General features: G+C 36.6%; 2 protein-coding genes across 5 annotated transcripts in view; both read left to right on the top strand.

The window, feature by feature from the left end:
* The window catches only part of mcf2la (mcf.2 cell line derived transforming sequence-like a), a 65,604-nt gene extending 57,494 nt beyond the window's left edge, over positions 1 to 8,110 (top strand). For 3 of the 4 annotated variants that reach the window (XM_063009382.1, XM_063009383.1, XM_063009381.1), the window contains exons 23-31: positions 174 to 266; positions 374 to 452; positions 1,145 to 1,324; positions 2,055 to 2,147; positions 4,085 to 4,159; positions 5,613 to 5,719; positions 5,948 to 6,057; positions 6,748 to 6,851; positions 7,465 to 8,110. In XM_063009382.1, coding sequence (XP_062865452.1) covers positions 174 to 266; positions 374 to 452; positions 1,145 to 1,324; positions 2,055 to 2,147; positions 4,085 to 4,159; positions 5,613 to 5,719; positions 5,948 to 6,057; positions 6,748 to 6,851; positions 7,465 to 7,544 — 921 coding nt within the window. In that variant the 3' untranslated portion in view covers positions 7,545 to 8,110. The remainder of the gene's footprint in view (positions 1 to 173; positions 267 to 373; positions 453 to 1,144; positions 1,325 to 2,054; positions 2,148 to 4,084; positions 4,160 to 5,612; positions 5,720 to 5,947; positions 6,058 to 6,747; positions 6,852 to 7,464) is intronic. The other variant, XM_063009384.1, reaches the window with a different exon arrangement.
* A 7,540-nt stretch (positions 8,111 to 15,650) lies between these two features.
* On the top strand, positions 15,651 to 26,746 carry cab39l (calcium binding protein 39-like). The gene is made up of 9 exons (XM_063009354.1): positions 15,651 to 15,984; positions 21,172 to 21,334; positions 21,680 to 21,844; positions 22,436 to 22,554; positions 22,727 to 22,895; positions 22,991 to 23,050; positions 23,618 to 23,683; positions 23,780 to 23,923; positions 24,610 to 26,746. The coding sequence occupies exons 2-9, from the start codon at positions 21,233 to 21,235 to the stop codon at positions 24,787 to 24,789; spliced, it is 1,005 nt and encodes a 334-aa protein (XP_062865424.1). The 5' UTR covers positions 15,651 to 15,984; positions 21,172 to 21,232; the 3' UTR covers positions 24,790 to 26,746.
* Positions 26,747 to 26,828: the final 82 nt, after the last annotated feature.

Genomic DNA, 26,828 nt, shown 5'->3' with positions numbered 1-26,828 from the left:
AGCTCCATTTTTTTTTTCCTGTGGTTCAAAGAAATGCAAGTGAGGTGAATTGTAGATACAAAATTGTCTGTGATGGTGTTTGACATTAAACTTAAACCAAAATGTAAAACATGGTGTTAAAATCCAAATAAATGTAGCGTGTGCTGCTTGTTGGCCTCTCATATATTTACCAGATGAGCGCTGTGGGCATTACAGAGAATGCCAAAGGAGACAACAAGAAATTTGAGATCTGGTACAACTCACGAGAAGAGGTCTACATTGTCCAAGTGAGTACTGCTGTTTTGCTACAAATGGGTCCAAACATGTTTAAATATTTGCTAACATTCGTTTTTAATTATTGAATTTATTTATTTATTTATTTATTTTTTTTAAGGCCCCAACACCAGAGATCAAAATGGCATGGGTGAATGAGATCCGTAAAGTTCTAACCGGCCAGCTGAAAGCCTATAGAGGTGCGAGAGAAAGTAATCGAGATGTAATCATAACCATTTACACATCTGCTGTACAGGCATTTATTACAAAGGAAATGGCAATTGTAAAGTTTTTAAAGAAATATCAGCAACTTTACAGACCAACCATCACAAAATGACGACAATCATGTAAAAATGTCAGATGTTTTTTTTCCAAGATTGTAGTAGTGGCATTATGTCACACAATCTCTAGTTGTCATATTTAGTGCTGTCACACCTTTTAAGATAAGGGTGGGTATTTATTTATGTAAATTGGGAAGTAGCAGATCCAGTGTGTCTTTCACAGCAATGTGAAAAAATATCTCATTAACTAAGCTAACTATAATACTCTTAGCAAAAGCTAGCATATTATGTAAGCATCATGAATTGACTTTACAGCCAACGGAATGCAGACTGTTATAACACGACATATTTCCTGCTGACAGTGTGATAAAATGTCTTACTGTGTCACAATTACTGTGTGACTGTAAACCGACTATTGAAACACTCGATTGAACACATAATATTTGCTATGACATTTCTATAACAAGGTTAGATACAAATATGTGTAATGTCAGTTATATAATTACGCATGCTTTTAGTGTCAGAAATCTGCTAAACGATGCACATGATAATTAAAATACTGCAAAAATGTGTATTATTAAATATTGTTTTTGCATTATTGCGCATCCCAGAGGCCAGTCAGCACAAGTCAGAGCAGCTCTCTCCACTTCCCACGTCCAACACCATGATTAGCCTAAGTCCTTTTAAAAACAGTCAGAAGAATCAGAAGAAAGGGGAGGAGAAAAAAATAGAATTTGGTGTTCCTGACCTCAGCATAGCACCCTCGTCTAAAAACTCAGATAAGATGAAAGGTAAGACGGTCTAAAAAATTTTGTCTTTTTATTTAACTAATGTTTTTTTTTTTAATTTTTTTTTTTTTACTGTAATTAAAGGAATATGCCAATGTCTTTTAAACAAACATTTGTTCTTCATGTTTAACATGGACTATTATTGTGCTGGAATTTGAAGTCTTCTAGTTTTCCCTTCTTTTCTGATTACATTACATCAAACCAGGTGTTTAACAATGTGATGAACATGTCTTATCAAAGCTTTTTAATGCAGTTTTATCCTATTTTTAAAATCTTCTATAATCTGATGAGTTATTTTGGATACTTCTGCTTTACTGTAAGGTTTTGTGGTGTTAGTGCCTTGTTAGACCCTCACAATAAGCTGGTACCCTATAATACAGTTTACCTGAAGACTACAAACTAAGTAAATTCTGGCTCTGACTGTTTGTTAGTAGTTATCATTTTAGGTTGATCTTAAAATGCATGTATATAATAGGACACCAGCAATATGTTATGAGTTATGATCCAGTTTAAGATCCCTTCTCCCCAAGATGACACATCTGATTGTTTAGCATTTTTCTGTCTTCTCAAAACTTTATTACTCTTCAGTTCCCTTTTTTCCTTTGATTGCTGGGATTACTAATCCTTTTCTACTTTGGTCTTTTCTTTCCTACTCTCTATTGCCCTGTTGCCCTTTTCCTTTTCCTGCTTTGTTCTTGCTTTTTCTCTTACCACATCTATTCATGCACCATAGAGGAGATAGTAACCAGTCCCACCTCAGACAGGGCAGCTGGGGCTAAAAAGCGTTTTACACTGCAGGGCTTCAGCAACCTCAAGAGTCAAAAAGGTATAACATATACAAATTGCAGTGTTATAAAACATTCTTACTGTCAGGACATGTTGAGTGTGATAACTGTATACCAGTTACATTAGTGATCATTTAATACCTGATTATCATTCTTGGTACAGAGCTGCTAACAGCAAGTGGTGGTAAAAGCCTAACATTACCCATGGTTACACTCTGCCTCCCAGGTACAGAACAAATATAGTAGACTTAAACCTAAACTGAATTATTAAGGATGTCTTGATCCAGACCTGACGTGATGGATCATATCCAGGTAAACTTATTTTCTGAGCTGATCCACCAACATATTTTATACTATAAATTCAAGTGATTACAGATTAGTCAGATGATTGATTAGTCATAAAGCTGCTTCCAACACAGATGTAATGTTTTGTAGAAACAGCTCGCAATGACTCAGCTTTGTACTGAAAAGATGTAATTGGATTAGCATCAACATCAAAAAGAAAAATCTAGGATCGGGACATCTTTATCATGTTATTTTAGATGTTTGTAGAATAAAATCACTTAGATTTTTTTTTATAGAAGCCTTCACATAAACCTGTAAAGGATTTATAATTTATGGCAGTCCTGGGATTTATGCGAGTAAATGATTGGAATAAATGCTACTTTATCCAAAAATTTACAAGTTTATTCACAAGTTAATTTTGAATTTTCTGCAAATATGCTGGGTTATTATTATACACAGATTATCTTTGGTTATTAGTTTGATAGTGTAGTCATTTAACATGGTTAGATGGCCTTTTATTATTATTAATTACTGCAGCTAATGACCTCACTGTGACCTCTATAAATAGGTCTGACCCATTAAAAAGGTCATGAAACAGTGGCCTGATATTTACTGATACATTTGCTAAGAGAACATTTGTCTATATATAGATTTAATCCCAAAATTTGTCAACCTGTTTGATGGATTTTGTATTACAGTTGCAAGATAAAGTAAGTGAACCTTTTGGAATGACCTGGATTACTAATAAAATGTGGTCTGACATTTTAGTTAATCAATGCTGAAAGCTAGGTAGTCCCAAAGGGGGCATTTATGTTTTCCTGCAACTGTGCATCTTACGATCCAAAAAATCTTTCAGCATAAAGTGACAGTTTTAAAAAATGTGTTAGTTACAAATTCTATTTTTTGTTGTTGCTATCACTCATTCTTGGACAAATCAGTTGCAGAAATGACTGAAATACCAAGCCTGCCATGAAATACATATCCACACTGTATTATTTAGTACAAGTAGAAACATAATCCCCATGTCTGTGTGGGTTTCCTCCGGGAGCGCCGGTTTCCTCCCACAGTCCAAAAACATATAAGTGAGGTGAATTGGAGATACAAAAATTGTCCATGACCGTGTTTGACATTAAACTTGTGAACTGAATCTTGTGTAACCAGTAACTACCTGTCTTGTCATGAATGTATCCAAAGTGTGTAAAACATGACGTTAAAATCCTAATAAATAAATAAATAAAAACATAAAACTATTTAAAATGGAACACTTGAAGAGAATTGGTGAACTAAGAGTTCCTCTGCCCCACAGCTTTCTAGTCTCTGTTCTGTGAGTCAAAGCAAAGACTATCGCAACCATCACCATCTCCATAAACAAATAATAATAACCACATTCTGCTTTAGCACAAAACACCAGCCTACAAGCTCCCCTCAGTCCCCTGCCTCCATATCAGTTGAAACTGTTTTAGACTGCAGTTTGTTAAACTGTCTGTTGTTAAAAGGTCACGTCTGCTCAGTATTCATACAGTATTCAAGTACAGTATAATCAATTGTAGAAGCTTCCTCCACACTAAACACTTGTAGCAATTAATTTGTAGCACAAGCTAAATTACTTTAGTCTCTATTACAGCTTGTATCTTTTCCCTTCCTCTTTGCCCTTTTCTTCCTTCCTCACACTCTTTTTTTGCATGGCTCCCAGGATCTCCTCCTAGTCCTGACTACAAAACTAAACGACATGAGATTAAGAGAGATCCAACACCATTTGGATTCAGAGGTACACTGGTCCTTTGAATGCTAGATCATTCCTCCATGTCCCTCAGTCCCTCACTTATTTTCCTCCATATGTTTATTATGTTTATTAAGTTGTGCTTCTTCAACAGATGGTTTCCTTCGTGTTTATAATGTTTTTTTTTTTTTTTTTGTTTTTTTTTTTTTACATTTTAAGTTTTATTGTATTATTGTTATCTTCTTTCATTCCATCATGACTCATTTACAAGTTTTTTTGATTTTCTGATTAGGATTATTACATTTTCTTCTCTAACTACTCTAATTGAAACTGAAACTGTTCTACAATTTATTTATAAGTTTAAATTTGAGTGTAAAAGAGAGCTTTGATCCCCCTCAGATGCACCCATCACCCTGAGCAGAGTCAAATGGCTAAGCGCGTCTAGCCTCTTACAGGCTAAGCGGAGAGGTAAAACCAGTTGCCTGGTGTGGAGTGAACTTTTTACTCTTGCTTTTTCCTTTACTTCTCACTAAAAGCACAGTGACTAAGACACATGGGTGGGGTTTACAGCAATAATGACCAGATAGCTTTATACCAAGATTTTATGACCTGTAGAAAATTGTGACCTCACAGTATATGCACTTGTTTGACCTCACCTTGTTTGTTTTCATTATGTGGCACAGTGTTTACTCTTGTGATATATGAGGAATGATGTTTACTCAGTGTGGTTATTCGGTCTAAACATAGGTTACACCAGTATTAAAACCTTTCTTGTTCATTGGTCAAATGAGTGTCACATATGAGTAAACACCTTTCAGTAGGGCACATCTTGTGTGAAGGGTCTATACTACATGGCCAAAAGTATGTGGACCCCCTTTCCTGACGACCTTCACAAGCTCTCCACAAGATTTTGGATTTTGTTTTTGGGGGTTTGGTGTCCATTTAGTCAAAAGACCATCTTTATAGACCTCGCTTTGTGCACAGGTGCACAATCATACTGGAAAAGGACTACTTGCCCAAAAACTGTTGCCACATAGTGGAATCATATCTGTTTTTCAACGGATTGTATTCACCTGTTAGCAATGGGTGTGGCTAAAACACTTGAGTTTAATAATTAATAGGGGTGTTCACATACTTTGGACATATATACGTATTATTATTATATACGTAAATGATTGTCTGCACAGATATTTATCATTTCTCTTTAAATAATTTATATTATGCTTTTTAAATGTACATTTCTTCACCCATCAACAACCCAGAATGAACCATGTTTATGCGTGCAAATACAAATCAAGTGATTTAAAAAGCGGTTTATGTGAATTTAGTTTGTTCAAGTTTCTTTTGTCTGGGTGTAGGGATTGGGAAAGAAAGTATCCATGTTTCACCTCTTTCTTTTTTTCCCATGATGTCACAAAAATGACCTCTCTGCTTATTTATATTAATACAGAGCTTGATTAATCATTAATTAATTAAACATGTATCATTCATTGTCCTGCAGGTTTCAGTAAGGCGTCTCTCTCTATGGATGCCTCGGAGGAGATGGATGGTTATTCCAGTGCAGAGGATCCTTCAAACTCCGACCCTGAGGATGAGGGAAAAAAACTGGTGGGTCATCAGGGTCAAGTGTCATGATGTCAGTTTTACTTTTCAGTCTACTCGGCTCACAATGCACACAATTTACATTTAAAGTATACACTTGTTAAAATGCTGAGCTGGAATGGTTTACTAAATAAATGTACTGTTCAGTATGTGCCGTACCTATTAATCATACAGTTCCTTCTTAGCACCACTTCATACTAGTTTCATACCTCATCGTTGGATTTGTGTGTGCAGTCTCCTGGCAGGTACGTGGTGGTGGCCGACTATGACGGAGGTGCTCCGGACCTGACAGTAAAGAACGGAGACACGCTGCAGCTGGTCCGTGAAGGCACTGACGGACAGTGGTAAGCCACATTAGTCATTTATGAAAAAAATACTGTTTTAATTACTGTTAATGTTAGCAGTTGAAGAAAGCTACACTGAATGACCAAAGGTATGTGGCCATGAGCTTGGTGGACATCCCATCCGAAACCATGGACATTAATATGGAGTTGTGAAAATTAGGTCTAGGGATAAAACCCAGGTCTCCAGTGCCCATGTGGCTGTGCAGCAACCACACTACCTGTAGATTTTAGACACTGTGATGTTCTCACACTGTCTGGTAAATAAAAGTAAATTTGCATTATTTTACACCAGCTGTTTGTTTATCTTAGAATAATAATACTTGGTAGGGAAAAAACTAAATCTCTGTGAAACGTCCCACATTCCTAATAAGATGTATTTAAGTCAAACTGATAGTCATTATGTTAAGTGACTGGGATCTGATTTCCTACTTCTCTGTGAAAGGCCTCTCACAGCATAGAGTGCTGATCACCCCCTAATCCCATAGTTATGCTAATGAGCAGTTTTTATATCGTTGTTTTTTTATTTCTTTTAGTCAATACTTTCGTGAAATACTTAAATGGTGTGTGTGTGTGTGTGTGTGTGTGTGTGTGTGTGTGTGTGTGTGTGTGTGTGTGTGTGTGTGTGTGTGTGTGTGTGTGTGTGTGTGTGTGTGTGTGTGTGTGTGTGTGTGTGTGTGTGACATTCTCCAGGTTTGTGCGTAACCTGAACAACAGTCAGGAAGGCTGGGTACCCGCTGCTAATCTGCTCACTCTGATTGGAGAGTCCAAGTCCTCACAGTCTCTCACCAGCTCAGGTAAACCAGTAACTCGACTAACTGGGAAATCATGATTAATGATTGCAGTTGATAAAAAAAATATAAGCTGTGAATTAGGTGATGATAAACGCAACTTCAAATAATATTTTTAAAATTGTGCTAACAACTGTACTCTATTGCACTTTTCATTTTCTAAAATTAACAAAAGGCTTTTTAGTATTTAAGATAAACATAAAATGTTTATTAAAATAATCATTTTTAAGTAGCACAATATATGTTCAACTTATACCACCTTCATGTTTTAGTTTTACCTGAAAATATAAGGTCATTTTCAGATAGAAGGTTTTTCAGAATGTTTAGTTTTAAAGGGTCAGTATGTCAGGCTACATATTTTTTGACATTTAAATACTATTTAACTAATAGTACTAAATACTATTTTAATTATTCATTAAAACTAATTAAATGATTTAAAAAAAACCAGAAACAATCAGATGTGAATCTGGTTGGTTTGATGGGAACAACCTGAAGTAAACAGAAAGATAAAGATTTTGTGGATTAGGTAAAATCTGTCTGAAAGCCACATTGGGACTGTGGTCAGGATTTGGCAATGTTTGGGTTAATGTTAATGTCATGTTTCTCTATGTTTATATAGAATGCAGCGGGTCTGGCAACTTGAGCACTTCATCCAGCTGTAGCGAGACCTACACCAGCTTCTCCGACATCAAGCCCTGATGTCCGGGTCTCTGACCTGCCTCTACTGCACAGCCCTGTGGCAGCCCGACACAATGCACTTTCTACTGAGACACCTTCTCCATGTACTGCATCCTGGACCAGAACCTCAGCCCTGTGAGTTTAATGCACAGCTTCCATGGTACATCACATCAGTAGTTTAGTGTTACAGAGACAGGAGTCTCCATGTTCACTCTCCTGTCTGAGAATAAGCTACTGATGTATTCTAGTGCAATATTCTTTGGTTACAAAATAAAACACTTGATCCACTATACTGAAAGCTGTGATCATTCCTCCTCTGCGTGATTGGACTGCTGTTATACCGAGAAAAATCTAAATGGTTTTATATTTTCATGAGCATTTTTATACAATGCACCACCCCTTGCCAACAAAATAGAGCATTATATGACATGGATAAAGGTCTTTGGAGTCGTGTCCAGTTTTTTATACTGTGAAATGTTCTGTCCTGTACACAGTATGTATTCATTATATATTGGTGTATATTTTAGATTTTCCTGTATAATAAATATTTGTACATATGTTATAACGTTACCTCTTTTTCACTAAGATGACAGTATATATTGTATAATAAATATGTTTTCATTAAATGTTTGTTGTCAATGTATTTAAAGCTTGTTTGAATTTTCCATTCTGCACACTTATTGTTTTGGGCATTATTAATTTGTTTTAATTTTTTTGATTTTACCTCTTATCTGTGCTGTTAAATGCAATTTAATAACAGTTTTGTGTTAATGAACCATTACATTATGTTTTCTTTTAAATTATACACACACATTTTAACATTGAAAAAATCGATTGGGACAGAAATAAAATGGAACACAGTTTTATCATTAAATGTAGACAATCATCTAAGACATTTTTGGCGTTGACCACTTGCATTTGTATTTAACAACATGTAAGGTTGAGCTAGGCTTCCATTACTTATGTTAGCAATAGAACATAAGCAAAATATGTTAGCAAAATAACACAAAGCCCCTCTATAAACTTCACCTCAAACATGTCTTGGCTGATCAACAGCAGTGGTTCTCAGACTTGGTAGGATAACCACCACCCCGGTCAAACCAAAACCAGAGAAACAGCATTTTATTCATGATTAATCAGTGTTGACAAATCTTGTTTCTCACATTTGTTCCTTATAGCTATGGTATACTTGATTTATTAAAGGTATTATAATTTTAACCTTTTTATATATTTTTTAATTACTGTTAATTTTTTCCTTTTTGGGTGAATGCTGATAGTTTTGGAAGTATTAATACTAAGAAACAGCATGTATGATGTATGCTTGTACTAAGGTATGTGAATGTGTGCCACACTCATTGCTAACATACATAAAATAAATTATTTGGCTCCAGCATTTTGCAGTGGGATGGTCTAACAAGCTTACTGGTATGTGTCCACATACTTTGTATGCCATACAGTGTATTTAACATTGATTTCTTTAAGTAGCAGCATATTTTCCAAGATCATCTGGTGGACCATTTGAAAGTAGTGTTCCCCTGTAGCATTAGTGGTACTTGTAGCACAGTTTAAGAACCACTGGTCTACTAAATAAAGATTTAAGGAAGTGTGTTCATTTCTTCTGGCCAAACTGTTCCTTTACTTTAAAACAGAACTCTTGCATATTTTAGCAGTAACATCAACCATTAATGTATTGTTGCTCTAAAAGTTTTAATCAAGTCCTTTATTTATGTGTACATATAAAACTTGCAAATATTTCCTTTTAAAGCACTAATTACGCATTTCATTTGCATCTCTGTCTTGTCCTGCACGTTGCCCTTGTACCTCTCTATTTTTATATGCAATTGTTATGAAGGTCTATGTAACTGCTGTGTACATGTGTAAATATGTATTTAAGAGGTTGTATGAATTCAGAGAAATTAAGCTTGAATAAAGTCTACAGAAACTTCTGATCTATTTTCTGTTCTTCACCATGTCAGGGAACCATAAAACATCAATCCAGTAGTTTTAGCATGAACCATGCTGATAATTCACTCACTGAAGTTTGCGCACACATTTATTGGTCGACATTTCTTTCAAAATTTAAAGTACTGGAATAGTTTTGGCAGCATCTCAGAAGACTCTGATTCAAATAAATACTGAATGTTGTAAGGTTTTACAAAGCTGGAACCCATGGTAACATGCTATTTAGAAACCTTCTGTACAAAAGTATGATTGGGTAAGAACAAAATACCTTGGTGGTAGGAGCACAAAATATTGTTTAACATTTTAAGAAATCCGTAATCGTCCATAAATCTATGCAGCCAACTGGCAGAAATCATTAGGTCCAATGTTTGCATATTGAATACCAACTCTAAGGCAATGTTGCAGAAGCAGGTGCAACACTTTTTCTTGATAATGTTCCCATATTTAAAGATGCCAATGCACTTGTGTATAACACTATAATACTTCAAATGTTGTTTGATTAACAGCACAATAACATCAAGTCTTTTATGGCCTTTTTAGTACATCATTAAGAATTTTCTTTAGGGAAAGTTCTGGAGTTCAGATTGTAAACTAATACTACATTAGACTAACCTTTGAAATGGGTAAGTAGGAAAGTAGGAACTCAGAATTACATAATTTACAACCTATACTTATTTACACCATGTAAGTGAGAGAGCATAAATGCCTCCACCGGAGCTTGTCTTTAGTTTGGTACATTCGAGCACTAAAAGCTAGTGATGTTTGATCTGAGGTAAATACTACAGTAACATGTGTGAGCAGCCATGGTGATATGATACCACATGCCTAACTTGTTGGATCGAATGCAGCATGAAAATCAGTTTTTCTCACTTAAAGATATATAACAATCCTCATTGTGGCTCGGTGGGTAGCACTGTTGCCTTACAGCAAGAAGGCCCTGAGTTCAATTCCCAAGTGGAGCGGTCTGGGTCATTTCTGTTTGGAGTTTGCATGTTCTCCCTGTGTCTGCATTGAGCTCCAGTTTCCTCCCACAGTCCAAAGACATGCAAGTGAGGTGAATTTTCCATGACTGTGTTTGATATTACACTGATAAATCTTGTGTAACCAGTAACTACCGTTCCTGTCATGAATGTAACCAAAGTGTTCAAAACATGACGTTAAAATCCTAATAAATAAATAAATCATAGCAAGTTTCAACATCCCATCACAGACATTCAAGATCTGTATGACCACATTCCAAGGATTTCTGTATGGTGTTAAATAGTGGTGCTGATATAATACACATCTGATTAGTGGTTTATTTATGAGTTAACACAATTGCTTTTGGGATTTAAGTCTTATAGGGTGGAGAGAGTCTTTAGATTCTCAGTATTGGACTAATCAGGTTTCCTCCCTTTGATTTTTGGTGTCAGTAACAGAATATAGAAAACAATAGACACGCTTAATTATAAATGTATAAATGATTCATCATGACAATGTTTTATTATTAATTCATGTACAGACATGGTGAATATAAATGCCACTGCACCACATGGAACATTATAAACGTGACATGATATTTCAGGGGTTCTTAGTCACACCTATGAGTCATTGTCCCAGACTGGATGCTACTATACTAAGCAGTATGTCGCCTCATACGCCACCTATGGGAACTGCATCCGCCGTGAAGTATGCTACTCGGATCACATCTACATACGGGTAATCTGCAGGCCACACCCTTACCCAGGGACTCGTTCAAATCCACATCTTCTCACTACACAGTGCATTAGTTAAGGAGTTTCATCGTTTTTTAAATACTATCCAACACACAGTGGATAGTAAACAGCGCTTTTTTAATAAAATGCAATAGTTATTCTATAAACCGTTCTGTTACACAGTGCCCAAGCAATTTAAGCTAAATACGCAGAGTACTAATTGTACACTTTTTAGGGAATAAGGATTGTGGTGTCATTTGCAGTACGAACAATAGATTGCGACACACTTCCGGTCTGTCGAGTTTTTAGAGTCGGCTCACAAAATGATTCCGGATTACTTGAATCAGTTAAATTGACTCCAATAATCAATCAATAGATTCCGAATTCATTAGAATATTTTGTAAAATAGAGGTTTTAGGAATATTTGGAAAGTGCATTGTGAAACTAAAAGCTAAATGTATTTTTGCATAAACCCCACCAATTCTAGTTTTATCATCAATAATGTTCCACTCTATATACAGTTAAAAGTTTACATTTACATGTCCTAAAATACATTTGTTTTTGGTGGTATTTTGGATTTAAATATTTTCTGTAACTTTTTTCATTAGTACTTCTTTGTTCAATCTTGAGTGAAGCCGATGATAACAGACAAAAAAGGAGTATGATCCATGAACTTTCCAAATTACAAATCATATTTGATGTGTGTACATTAAGTTGTGCAGTTGTTTAGAAATCCAACAATAAATTTAAAGACATTTTTTAATTTAAATTTCTAAAAAGGTTTGAGTTCCATTCATTTAATAACATAGCTTGAACACAGCCACTCTGTCTAACATAAAACCATTAATTATATACTTTATTCATGCAAATAAATTTATTTAAACATATTTGATAAATATTTCACACATAAACATAATACACACCTACAATTGTTAGAAACATGACTTTGATATACTTCACCTTAGTTGTTCTTTAGAGATACGAGTCTCCCTATCATATAACAGAAACCAGTCTTGGTAGGCTAACAGGAACGAGTGGTCTGGTGGAGGTGAACGAGGGCATGTTTAACCTGTTGACCTGGCTCCCCTACTTCTAACAGCAAGGAGAATACTTTTCACTTGAAAGGTTTTTCTCTCATTTAGAAGCATTTGCACCATAATTTCTGGAGCAACAAGCCCAACTGAAACTATTACAGAGACAGATTTGAATTCTGAGTAAGCCAAAAGTGTCAGCTGACAGACACTGAATGTTTAGTATGATGCAAGGTCCCTATTAGTATGGGTAGCAATCCTTGCATGGTAATTTACCAGGACCAGGTACACCTTTTAGTGAAAACTCTTTGTGTGGTTTAGACAAAAGCCCCCGGCCAAAATTATTAAAGAGTTTGTTGAACTTCAGGAGAAAGTCAGGCACCTTTCACTGAAAAACATTCTTGTAGGTTGGCTGGATACTTAACATTGTTCCTAAATGTGAGGGTGTGAATGAGTAAGTGTGTGTATTTTCTTCCAGTGTTACCTGGATAGGTTTTGGCTCCACAGCAACCTTCACCAAGGTAAAACATTTTATAAACAGAAAAACTGAACTGAAATCAACATGTAAAAGTGAATGTTTTTCAAAGTGTAGTCTACTTGGATGTACAAATCCAGTAATTTACTAGTATTACTAATAAACAAGTTGTAAATGTCATTGGCAATACTAGGTCCTGAAACCTTTGGAGATTCAAAACCATTGTCTGTAAGCTGCGGTTAGTAAAAATGAATTATTGTGTAGTTATCTTAAATGTATCTAGAATCGACAGTTTAAACTTTAAATGTCCAATCTACACGCATTTACTTATATAGACATATGTATGTGTTTTTAAGTATATGCGTGTATACAGTTTATATATACAGTGTATCACAAAAGTGAGTACACCCCTCACATTTCTGCAGATATTGAAGTATATCTTTTCATGGGACAACACTGACAAAATGACACTTTGACACAATGAAAAGTAGTCTGTGTGCAGCTTATATAACAGTGTAAATTTATTCTTCCCTCAAAATAACTCAATATACAGCCATTAATGTCTAAACCACCGGCAACAAAAGTGAGTACACCCCTTAGTGAAAGTTCCTGAAGTGTCAATATTTTGTGTGGCCACCATTATTTCCCAGAACTGCCTTAACTCTCCTGGGCATGGAGTTTACCAGAGCTTCACAGGTTGCCACTGGAATGCTTTTCCACTCCTCCATGACGACATCACGGAGCTGGCGGATATTGGAGACTTTGCGCTCCTCCACCTTCCGCTTGAGGATGCCCCAAAGATGTTCTATTGGGTTTAGGTCTGGAGACATGCTTGGCCAGTCCATCACCTTTACCCTCAGCCTCTTCAATAAAGCAGTGGTCGTCTTAGAGGTGTGTTTGGGGTCATTATCATGCTGGAACACTGCCCTGCGACCCAGTTTCCGGAGGGAGGGGATCATGCTCTGCTTCAGTATTTCACAGTACATATTGGAGTTCATGTGTCCCTCAATGAAATGTAACTCCCCAACACCTGCTGCACTCATGCAGCCCCAGACCATGGCATTCCCACCACCATGCTTGACTGTAGGCATGACACACTTATCTTTGTACTCCTCACCTGATTGCCGCCACACATGCTTGAGACCATCTGAACCAAACAAATTAATCTTGGTCTCATCAGACCATAGGACATGGTTCCAGTAATCCATGTCCTTTGTTGACATGTCTTCAGCAAACTGTTTGCGGGCTTTCTTGTGTAGAGACTTCAGAAGAGGCTTCTTTCTGGGGTGACAGCCATGCAGACCAATTTGATGTAGTGTGCGGCGTATGGTCTGAGCACTGACAGGCTGACCCCCCACCTTTTCAATCTCTGCAGCAATGCTGACAGCACTCCTGCGCCTATCTTTCAAAGACAGCAGTTGGATGTGACGCTGAGCACGTGCACTCAGCTTCTTTGGACGACCAATGCGAGGTCTGTTCTGAGTGGACCCTGCTCTTTTAAAACGCTGGATGATCTTGGCCACTATGCTGCAGCTCAGTTTCAGGGTGTTGGCAATCTTCTTGTAGCCTTGGCCATCTTCATGTAGCGCAACAATTCATCTTTTAAGATCCTCAGAGAGTTCTTTGCCATGAGGTGCCATGTTGGAACTTTCAGTGACCAGTATGAGAGAGTGTGAGAGCTGTACTACTAAATTGAACACACCTGCTCCCTATGCACACCTGAGACCTAGTAACACTAACAAATCACATGACATTGTGGAGGGAAAATGACAAGCAGTGCTCAATTTGGACATTTAGGGGTGTAGTCTCTTAGGGGTGTACTCACTTTTGTTGCCGGTGGTTTAGACATTAATGGCTGTATATCGAGTTATTTTGAGAGAAGAATAAATTTACACTGTTATATAAGCTGCACACAGACTACTTTTCATTGTGTGAAAGTGTCATTTTGTCAGTGTTGTCCCATGAAAAGATATACTTAAATATCTGCAGAAATGTGAGGGGTGTACTCACTTTTGTGATACACTGTATATATATTAGATTAGATTAGATTCGATTCAACTTTATTGTCATTACACATGTACAAGTACAAGGCAACGAAATGCAGTTCTAGAAGAAACAAGAAATAATGACCACATTGAGACCACATATATATAATGGCACGGTGGCTAAGTGGGTAGCACTGTCACCTCACAGCAAGAAGGTCCTGGGTTCGAACCCCAGGTGGGGCGGTCCGGGTCCTTTCTGTGTGGAGTTTGCATGTTCTCCCCGTGTCTGCGTGGGTTTCCTCCCACAGTCCAAAGACATGCAAGTGAGGTGGATTGGAGATACTAAATTGTCCAAGACTGTGTTTGATATAAACTTGTGAACTGAAGATACTTGTGTAATGAGTAACTACCGTTCCTGTCATGAATGTGACCAAAGTGTAAAACATGATGTTAAAATCCTAATAAACAAACAAACAAACATATTTGTGTATAGTAATCACATCTCACATTATGTTGCAGTTTGTGCACTACTTGTCACTTTTACACACTTGTTCACTTTAATTACTTCTATTTTTTTAATTATATTTTTAATTTTTCTAATTTTCTACATTTTTACATTTTAAAAACATTTCTATAATTTTTTGTATAATATATATTTTGACTATTTGTACGTTTTTGTAACTAATGTGGCTGAGCAGTCACTAAAGCATTTCACTGCCAGTGGTACTTTGTATGACTAAATATGTGACAAATAAACCTTGATTTGATTTGATTTAAATTAAATTATTTAATGTGTAAAGCGAAACATGCAGACCTAAACAGCTATAACATTATTAAACAGAAACGATTTCAGAAGAGTGTAGAATCGATTCGGACGCCACTGAGTCGACTCTGAATTGCCACTACCATGACTCAATCTCGTTTGGTATCGCCCGCCCCACAGTCGAGGCCAAATCTGATCTGAGATCAGTACTCGGGCATAACTCATAACGCTGAACCTGGACAAATGATTTGCGTGAACCGACTCTAGATCATTAGTGTTATGTTGAGTGGACCCATTGACGCTTGAAGCTTAACTCACCATGTATGTGGCTCAAATTAATTTGAGAAATTGTGTGCTGGCTTCTTAAAAACGGTCCGTGTTCGGTTTTATTTCGCTCATACGCACTTTCCGCTGACGTTTAGCTCAGCAATACACACACTGCTGGCGTGACCAGAAAAAGACAAGCTTGCTAACATAGGAGCGAGAAACAGCAGCAGCAGCAGCAAGTGACGAGAACCGACCGACAACAACCGAAACAAAACCATCATTTGGTGAGTGTTCGACTCTTGCATTAGTTTAGAAGCTGGAATTGTTGTAAGTAATATCGTTGACGGTTGGTGTTTGAAATTAGCGTCGCCCTTGACATTGTTAGAAACTCAAACCGTGTGGATGTTAGCCAGACTGACGCTATGAATCCAGGACTGTTTTCGACTGCGTAATAATGTTAAATTTTAACATATCTTACGTTTTACAAGCAATTCTAGTTGTTGTTTTTTGTGAAACTCACTGAGTGAAATGAAGCCTGCATTGAAAAGGCGGAGTGACTGGCCTCGTCCCAAACCGCATACTACCGCACTCGATAGAGTGTCAAAAAAGTAACGACACAACTGCTCCAAGCCGGTGGTGTCATACTATCCTAATACTGTTTTACACACTATTGATTACACAGTATTTAGAAAATGTCTTGTTAAAAAACCATTTCGACACCACGTTCGGACGTTGAGTTATATACACACTATCAAGTGCGGAGTGTGTGGTTTAGGACACGGCTCTGCTGGATCTGTGTCTGTGCCTGTCCCGTCAATGGCTACGTTCCAAGCCGCATACTACCGTACTAAGTAGTATGCAAAACTAGTACGCAAGCGTATGTGCGGCTATACTGTTTAGTACACAAGTATGCGGCCCACTGTGTGTCAAGCGAACGCTGCGTTAACGTTATACGTTTCTAGTTCTGTTGCAATCGCCGTGCATTTTCGTTTGTTTACTTCTCTCTGTACACTTTAGCTACATGTCTAACGTCTGGTGTAATAATAATAAACACGGCTAATGCTTTTATACATGGAAAGCTTGTTACCTTGGTTCTGATCAAATACAGGTTGTTAAATTTAGTGTGTTTTTCTACTGTTGTTAGCCAACGTGCTAGTTAGCTGCCCGATTAAAAGCGTATTGGTAACAATTGCAGGTTTTCTGCTTTGTTTGTGACCGTATTCCTGTTACCCATTCAAGTACACAATCCAGTGTAAATGTCTTTATGGCTAAGCAAGTGAGATATGTTAGATTGTACAGGCATTTATTGTTTCTAATGGTAATTAAATGCGTCGAAATGTTTGGAAATTACAAATGGGGTGGACAAAATAATCGAAACCATATAGTAATTGTAACAAACAGTACATAAACGTGTAATGTTTTCATACAAGTCTTTAAAAGTGTCGAGATCTGTTTAACTTGGCTCTCTAGATTGCTCAAGAGGTTCAGGTTTTCTGCTTCTCACACTAAGTTATAGTGTAATACCCTGGCCTTTAGTACTAACAAGGTTTCTGAACAGCAGGCCCTATTACAAATTCCAGGTTTGCTCATTCAGTTCTGTGCTTGTTTTTGTGTATTTGGGTGATGTACCAACTAGTTCACCTGTCCATTCCTGTGACTGGGCTTTAACTTTTGACAACTGTTGCTTTTTGCTAGTGTTGTGTTTCTACATTTGACGTGTGCAGCCACAAGTAAATGTCACTAAAGTGACCTGAGATAAGAAATTACCCTCTGTTTATCAATTCAGTGTTGTTTCTGGTTGTTCCATACAGCTGGTCATCCAGTGCAGTTTAACAAGACATCTGCACAAGACAAAAATTTTAACAAGCACTTGCAATGCAGCTATGTATGCAATGCAGCGATACAACATAGTTAAGTTGACTTAGGAGGTATAGCAGGCAACGGATTAGCTAGCAATGCATGTAGTTCTCCATGGGTAGGAAACCTATAAGTAAATTAGACCAAAATTTTAATGTAGAATGGTTAGAACAAAAGTGAAAAAGGTTTGATGTAGACATGAGACTTTAGTTAAATATCTGTAACAAATAGACTTGACTCATAGCAGAACTGCTTTCCTCTGATGACCAGGGATGCAAGGGTTACAGTACAAAATAAGATCCAAATGCAAAGTGCTGACTATAGCAGAGATTTTATACAATAATACCCAACCCAGGACTAGGAGAAATAGTAAGTACTATTAAAGATATTCATAAATAAATGTAAAGAAAAAAATTAAAAACACAGATTGGCTGATTACAATCATGCATTCCTAAATAACAGTTTTTTGAGCAATAATCTTACAATCAGAGCTAGTTTGGCATTCATATTGTATATTGACAAACAATGTTGCGAGGCCAATAGATTTTTTGTGTCACCGGAGAAACTAAAAAGAGTAATCAAATAATAGAAAGTATCTAGTATCTCAGCTATTATCAACAACAAAAGTAATAGTCTGTAGTACCTTAATATTAGGGAAGTTGGCTTCACCAGATACTCTTGGAGGAGTACAAATCAAGAGACCAGAGCTCAGATTGACTACATCCTGATCAGTCAGCAGTGGAAACAGTTAGTTAATAATGCACGCACATGCCTCAGTGCAGATTGTGACTCTGATCACAATCTTGTGTTGTTGTCAATAAAAATCAGATATAAAAGGAAACAAATCGGGAGGCCACTGTTGTTGGACCTTAAAAAAAGTTGAGTGGAGGTCGCCAACAGAGAGACGTGAGGAACCACTCACACCAGACAGACTGTGGCAGCAGATGAAGGATGTTGTGCTAAAAGCTGCTAAGGAAACAGTACAGAAGAACTGCAACAAATGCAAGAACTGGGTTTACAGTGACATCATTGAGTAGAGACTAATTACTGGAGAAAATAATAACTAAAAATAAGTAATGGTTATCTTTAAAGACCCAAAGTTAAATTATTTGTGATCTAGTGAAGAAATATATATCAATTAAAAGGTTTGAAATAACACTGAATAGATCCTCGTCTGACAGTCATAAGAGGAAAGGTTGTCCGCTGACTAATAGCAATCTCTTTTTGCACTGTAATTTCTTATGATCAGATTCATGTAGCTGAAATTCATCTCTGTGTGTTTAGGAATTTGAATCTGCCTTGAATTGTTTGTGAATGACAGTCCAGATAAGCAAGTTTAATCTGCCCACTCATGAATCCTTTTATTCGTAACTTTTTCTATTTTTATTCCTTCAGATTTGCCTCATTGAAGGTGTTTTCTCAGCATTTGTTTGACAAAGGGGGAGTGTGTGTGTGTGTGTGTGTGTGTGTGTGTGTGTGTGTGTGTGTGTGTGTGTGTGTGTGTGTGTGTGTGTGTGTGTGTGTGTGTGTGTGTGTGTGAGAAACATATCTAATGTTGAGTGTTAATTTAATATCAGTTTTATCTTTTATCATAACACAAATGTATGAAGCCAACTCAAACCAACACCAGAGGGAAATGATAATTTCTGGCTCCTTATTACATTAAAATATACACGATATGGCCAAAGGTATGTGGACACCTGACCCTGAGCTTGTTGGACATTCCATTTTACAACCATTGCCATAAGTATAAAGTTGCTTCATTTCATTGTGGCTCCAACAGTGTGTCTGTAGACATTTTGCCCACAGACAAAATGGCATTTGTCAGGGCCTGGCGTATAGTTGTTGTAAATCATGAATTACGGGCAATTACAGTGAGAGGTTCACTTCAGATTTATACAGACAATGTCTGTTGACTTTGAGGTTATATAAAAATAGATTGTGTTCTGGTTGAGCAACGTAAGAGAGAAATGTCAGTAACTTGAATAGAGTTGCAGGACAACCCTAAAGGAACAACAGTTCCTCCTAGAGAGAACAATAAGCAATAAACTGCATTGTCTTCATTTTTGTATTTCTGCAGTCTCTTTCAGGTTAGCATAAGCCCAGAGAATTCTTCAGCTTTAATGTTTACCCTGTTTTCATTTTAGTACAAGTATTTCACATACTCTACCAACATTTCTTGAATTAACTTCTAAACCTAGGTTTTTGGATTTAGGTCAGCTAATCTTTACTAGTCTGTCTTTAAGCAAGCAGTACACAAGTTGTTTAATCAGACCTGACTCACTTCATTATGCTGTCATACCCATCACTATAGTGTAAACACTAATAATACCTGGAATAAATGGGATTACCAGATTATGTTGGTAAAGTTTGGCAGCCCTCTTGTCTTTGAAGATGTGTGCATGTGAGATGTGTTTTAATAACAACGACAAAGTAGTAAATCTGTTCCTCCCTCAATTATTGAGTCGATTTTGAGGGTATTAAGGATGGTCTGGCAGGGATCACATGATCAAAGAGTCTTGCATTTGGCAGGCATAAGGAAATCTTGGAAAGGCCAGAATTGCTGTGGGCAGCAATTACTTGCACATTTACTCTCTGGGATTCATATCTCAGAGGATTACCAATTGCAGGTCAGCATATCTGCTGTCAGGGACGGTATAAGTAAGATTTTTCCACACAGACGGTTTCATGTCTTAGGGTTCTTTCTAAACTTTTCATCAGGAGTCTGTTAAGAGAAGCGTGTGGGGAGATTTAAATTTTTGTAAAGATTGAAAGGACCTGAAAAATACTAAATGAAGTTTTTCTTAAATAAATTTTAGGTCTTGGGTAAAAGTACTTACTTACATAAACATGTGCAATCGTATGACTAATTTGATGACATTTCCACAATAACATTTACCACAATAACATGGTCAAATCACACAAGATGACAGTAAGTGTTGTGTATTTATTTTTTTATTTTTTTATTATTTTATGCTTACTTGAATGCTATAATGCTATAATTTGACAGATGGTGGAATACCAAAAGTTGTTTAAATACCAATTCCAAGACATCCAAGCCATGTGGGGTACATTACAACATTTCAGAATTGCATATCAAAGTAAAATGTGTGTGAAGCATCCAAATCCATTAGTAAGCAGGTTTTTCTCTTGTTGATGACATTTAGAAAAACAAGTAAGGGAAAATTGATCCGATGTACAGGGGGATTCACTCGAAAGAGTCCCCGAATATTCTGTAATAACTCTCGCTAGGACAAAGCAATCTGAATGAAACAAAATGTAATGTGCTCCTCAGTATATGGAGCTTTGAACAGGCCAGGATGCCCCTTCGTTTGCAACTTCCGGGTGCATACCCCGTACCCCTTTACTCAGTCACTCGACTTCTCATCAGGATGGTGGTGTACAGTATTGAGCAGCCTCTTTCGAGTGAATTTCCCTGTACAAGGACTATAAAAAAAATTACACATTGGTCAAAATCATGATATTTTAAATATGCAATCATGGAATTCTATTAATAACACATTTCTCCGTTTAGTAGCACAATGTATTTATTAGTGTTTCTGTGATCTAATTATACTTGGTCTGTGTCTAAAACCTTCATGTTTTAAATCTAGGTTCTGTTGAGGGAGAGAGTGAGACAGAGAGACAAAACATAGAAGACACTGGGCCCTGACCATGCCACTGTTTGGTAAATCCCACAAGAGTCCCACGGACATTGTGAAGGCTCTGAAGGACAACCTCTCCATCCTGGTAAAGCAGGACAAGAAGACAGAGAAGGTAACTTGTCTACTTAAAACTTTTCTGAGAACCATCAAACCTTTAAAAATTATTTCTCCACTGGTTAAAGAACCAAACTATTATTACTAGTGTGGAAGCATAATAATGTCAACCGCTTTATCCTGGTCAGAGTGAGTTTGGTTTTACTGGGAAACATTGGACAAATTTATGGTCAACATTCTTTTTGCTCATGTATTTTAGCTTATCAAGTTTTTGGATGTTAGGTGCTTGAGGTTGTGTCCTCAAAACTGTAAACAGAAAAAATCTTCTGGAGGGGAGAGATATTGTGGAGAGTATCTGTTAGAGTTCATTACACCTGTCCGTTCCATATGTACATTTGTTTAGGCATCAGAGGAGGTGTCTAAATGCCTGGTGGCGATGAAAGAAATCCTGTACGGCACCAATGATAAGGAACCACACACGGAGACGGTGGCCCAGCTTGCCCAAGAGTTATACAACAGCGGCCTGCTCATTTCACTGGTGGAGAATCTTCAGGTCATTGACTTTGAGGTGAGTTACTGCAAATGTTAAGTAGCATGCTAGCTGGTGGTTCTGACTGATTTTGTGTCCGTACTTTAATGACAGGGCATCTATGTAGCACACTGTGCTCGAGACATAATTACAACAAGCCATTAAATACTGGCTAAATGTGAAGTACTGCATTAAACTCACAATTCCATGCCAACACAAATTGTTAAAACCACGAAAATAAAATATTTTTTCTCCATTTATGATTGGTTTATCCTTGAATATACCATAAACATTGTATTTTGTAGTGTTAATGTCTATAAACTATTTGCAAAAAGAGATCCAGTGTTTAAACATACACTGTGTATGTACAAGATTCACACACAGTTTTAAGGTTGCAATAATAATTAACTGAGAGAACTGCCAGCAGAACAGTAATAGTGTTACAATCAGTTCTGACCCCAAAATGCACATCCCTACATTTCACTGCTTATTGTGAACGCAAGTTTAGGTTTACTTGAACCTTAGAGCACATTTATAACATCAGTAAACAATACAATTTAAGAACCATATGTGAACACTAAAGAAATAAACTGTTTCATTCTGTTTTGTTATTATACATACTTGTTGCAGGGTAAGAAGGACGTTTGTCAGATCTTTAACAACATCCTGCGCAGGCAGATTGGCACTCGCAGCCCCACGGTGGAATATTTCTGCTCCCATCAGGAGGTGCTCTTCATATTGCTTAAAGGGTGAGACCAGGCTTGCATTCAGCATAAACAGTGATATTAATTTGCAGACATTTATATTTCCATTAGAACCCTACAAACACCTAATAGTTTTAACAGATCTATATCGGTGCTCCTGCTGTTAGTTATTCTGTTCGTAGCCACAAATGCACTAATGATTTTGGCGTTTCTGCAGGTATGAGACTCCTCAGGTGGCGCTAAACTGTGGCATCATGCTGCGTGAGTGCATCAGACACGAACCATTAGCCAAAATCATTCTGCACTCTGAGCACTTCAACGACTTCTTCAGCTATGTGGAGATGTCGACGTTTGACATTGCCTCTGATGCATTTGCCACCTTCAAGGCAAGAAAGCCCTCTTGATTAAAAAGTGTGTATTATATTGTATTCAGAAATTAAAATGACACAATTTCTTACATTGTTTTCCTTTTATTTTGCAGGATCTTCTTACAAGACATAAGGTTCTGGTGGCAGAATTTTTAGAACTAAACTATGATGCGGTAAGTGAACTTTATATATATTTTTTTTCTTTAAATTTTAGTTGAACATGATTTTAGAAGAAATACCAGGAATCAGAAAAAAATGTCAATATATTACATAGACAAAAAATGTAGACATCTGGCACTAGGACCTTACTTTCAAAACCATGGGCATTAATAAAAAATTGTCCCCCTTTGCTGCCATAACATCTACCTTAAAGTTTTCATGGACAGAGCCAAATGTCATGGTTTTCTCTGCTCAAAGGTCCAGTAATTGCATGCTTTACTCCAACCAATGCTTGTCATTATGTAAGGTGATCTTAATGGATTAAATTATGTTTTAAATGAATTTAATTTATTCCTGTTGCCTGTAACACTCAGCTCTTTAGTAATTCCAGGTGAGATTGCTTGGCTCTGAAAGCAATTTTATCAACTTTTTACAATAGGTGCTGTGGAAAATGCTGAATCCAGTCAAATTGGTGTTTACATACTGTTGGGTGTTTGAGGTTTAAGGTGTTGTTTCTTTAGGTTTTTTCCTTTGTATTTAGTGTTGGTAGTTCAATTTTGTTCTTTTTCACATTTTTGCAGGTCTTTGAGAACTATGAAAAACTGCTTCACTCTGAAAACTATGTAACAAAGAGGCAGTCACTGAAGGTGTGTGGTGGAATTTAAATAAGAAACTAATAGCTGTCAGACTTCACTGGCCCTGTTACTAAAGTAAGTGTCTGTGTGTGTCTGTGTGTGTAATAGCTGCTGGGAGAGTTGCTTCTGGACAGACACAACTTCACTGTGATGACAAGGTACATCAGCAAGCCAGAGAATCTCAAACTTATGATGAATCTATTGAGAGACAAAAGCCCCAACATCCAGTTTGAGGCCTTCCACGTCTTCAAGGTAAAGATTTTAATGCCTTCTTATGGAAAATGTGACACACACATTATTTTGATCCTTGTGGAAAATTCAAGGAGGGAAGAAACTTTGAATGTTTAAGAATTTGTATTGTTCATTTACTTTTTTTAATGTTATATATTGTTAATACAACTAATTATTAAGCATTTTGTAAACTGTAATGAAGTAGTAGCTAAAATAAACAAGTCTTTTCCATTGAGAATGAAAACGCCTACCTAAAGATCAAAGACAAAAATTGCTCTGCGACATTGTCTATAACCATTAAATACTAAAACGTATAATAAAAATCAACAAAACAAAAACTGATTAGCAAACATCTTACAGTTTAACAACCCTCTTTGTTCAAGTTTGATTTTTCTACACCAAAATATATGAAAAACAAATTTAAAAAGTTCCTTTGTTGTTCTTTCTTCTATTCCTCTTATCGTTGTTCTTTTTTGAAGTTGCAAAATCACTTTTCATTTGCATAAAGGTTAAACTGCACACAACTTGGTTGTGTCGTCCATCCAGGTGGCTTCGTCATTGGTGCTTCCTGCCACACGTTCTTATGGAAATAAATGAGCTCTGGTCACGTTGTTGCATTACCTCACTGCATGTTTTAAATGTAGTGTAACATTGTAAGCAGTCAGTATTCAGATTATTCTCTGTGTGACTTTTTATTTTCTTCTCAGGTGTTTGTGGCTAATCCCAACAAGACGCAGCCCATTGTAGACATCCTGCTGAAGAATCAGACCAAGCTCATCGATTTCCTTAGCAACTTCCAGAAGGACCGCACGGACGATGAGCAGTTTAACGATGAAAAGACGTACCTTATCAAACAGATACGAGACTTAAAGAAGCCTGCCTCCTAAACCTTAGCTAGCAATCATGTTATTAAGCACCTCATCTTTTTACTGAGGAAAACAAGAAAAAAAACATAAAAACTATTAACAATAATAATTCTATTTAAAATCTTCAACATTTGTCTTTTCTTAGTCATAAAGCTCACAGGTGATAGTTCTGAAATCACTGATGTTCAGTTGCTTCCTTTTTTTACATTAAACATTTGTTAGTTCCATTATCAAGTTGTGCGCCACATTAGGAGGTTTAAAAAGCTACTGATTTAGTTTCAGGAAGAACCAAAGGCTGTAGCAACCTCTAGAAAAGTGGGTGAGTCAGGACCTACAAGCACGCTTCATATCTTCATTTTTCCACACCTGACACCAATCCAGCAGTTAACACAGAGGAAGGAGTTACTCTGTACAGGTTGTAGAAGATAGCAGTAGTGGAACTGTAGGAAGGGAGGTTGCTTTCCCCAGATATTTATAAAGCTTTGACTTTTTGGATTTAGATTAAACTTTTTCTTGCATTCCTTTATTCTATTCTAGAAATTCCCTTCACAGTAATGCTGTACAATTTCTTCTCACGCACCTGCCTAGCATAATGCAGTCTCAGAACGGTTCTGGGTTTGTTTTAAATTGATCAAAAAGTCAGTTATGTAATCCGTTTCTGTTATTTTATAATCGTTGTTTTTAAGAGTGATTTAATTCTAGCAGTATTTTCTTGTTAGGATTTGATTCAAAGTACAGTTTGTGTGCTTTAGTAACAGACCTAACAACACTTAAGCTACACTTATCATTTATGCTCGTGAAACAGGGCTGTGTAATCTTTGCTTTCTATTTCTACATGATGTTTACCTTTTGTGTTTAAAGTTGGCTATAGTATAAAAATGAGTGCCAGCTACAGTTGGCACATTGTGTAGGATGCTTTGCAGTGCGGGTAAAGTGCAGAAAGGCGTGTGTGTCTTTTTTGTACTATACTACTAGGCATACAGATGTGGATATAGGATTTAGGTAGCACTGTAGGGTACTTGGTGATATTCTTTATACTTTACTGTAGTGTTCTATACATTAGTGCTACACTAATCCTACTTTACATGTTATGTTGCAGTAAAGCTGCTCTACTGGAGTCATGACTGCACTGCATGTACTGTGGGACTGTAGTACAGCAGTGGATTTCTGTTCAGTAGCTGTTATTTTAGCTCGTCATTGAGATTTGGCAGACAGGACACTGACTAGATGTAGAGCTGAAACCGAAACAGTCAAGAAAACGAACATAAAAGAACAGGTGCCTTTTGTTGTATTTTAATTGTATTCCTTTTTTTTTCCCAGCCTTTTGTATATTTTTAAACTGATATTTCTAGGGGGAGCTTAATTTTATTTTATTTCTTTGTTTATTTTAAAGAAATATGTTCTAGTTGAGCATATTTGAATTAATTAAGCAGTGAACCTCTTTAACTCAGTATATTTGAGTTATGCTGATGTAGAAAACTTTTTTATTCTTTTCCGCTATGATTAATGCAGTTGTACGATTGTAAGTTAACCATTAGAATACTTCGATCTAGTGGAAATGTATGATGAGGTGGTCTTGACCTATGTTATCTTGGCTTGCCAATTATGTGAAATACATACACGTTGATTTTGCACTTTTGCCATTTTTATAATTTTCTCTGAGATGTTTATTTTAATATTTAGTTCTAAAAACACAATCACACTTCACAATTTCCCTTTATTGGCATTTCTGTTGGCTTCAGAGTTCAGATTCAGTACAAGCTGTTTAAATTAAATCAATAGGAAAACGATTTAAATATAATAGGCATCTGAGCCAACTAAATATTTTCAGATCTTTACATTTAAGTTGCAATTAATCTAATGAAATAAACTTTAAGATTTCAAATCAGAAATAATTTCCCGTACAGCTTATGGCTGCATCCTTCATTCTTAAATGCTAATTGTACCATATCACAAATAAAGGAAAATTTAAGCATTATCAGGAATCTTCTTTTTTGTGGCTGTAAAATGGGTAAGACAAGCATAAAACAAGTTTTAGAAATCAAAAGTGAATGAGTATC

This window comes from Trichomycterus rosablanca, chromosome 15 (genome assembly GCF_030014385.1).
Source record: "Trichomycterus rosablanca isolate fTriRos1 chromosome 15, fTriRos1.hap1, whole genome shotgun sequence".
Lineage (NCBI taxonomy): Eukaryota > Metazoa > Chordata > Actinopteri > Siluriformes > Trichomycteridae > Trichomycterus > Trichomycterus rosablanca.
The sequence above is the reverse complement of the archived record's forward strand: the minus strand, read 5'-3'. Positions and strand labels throughout refer to the sequence as shown.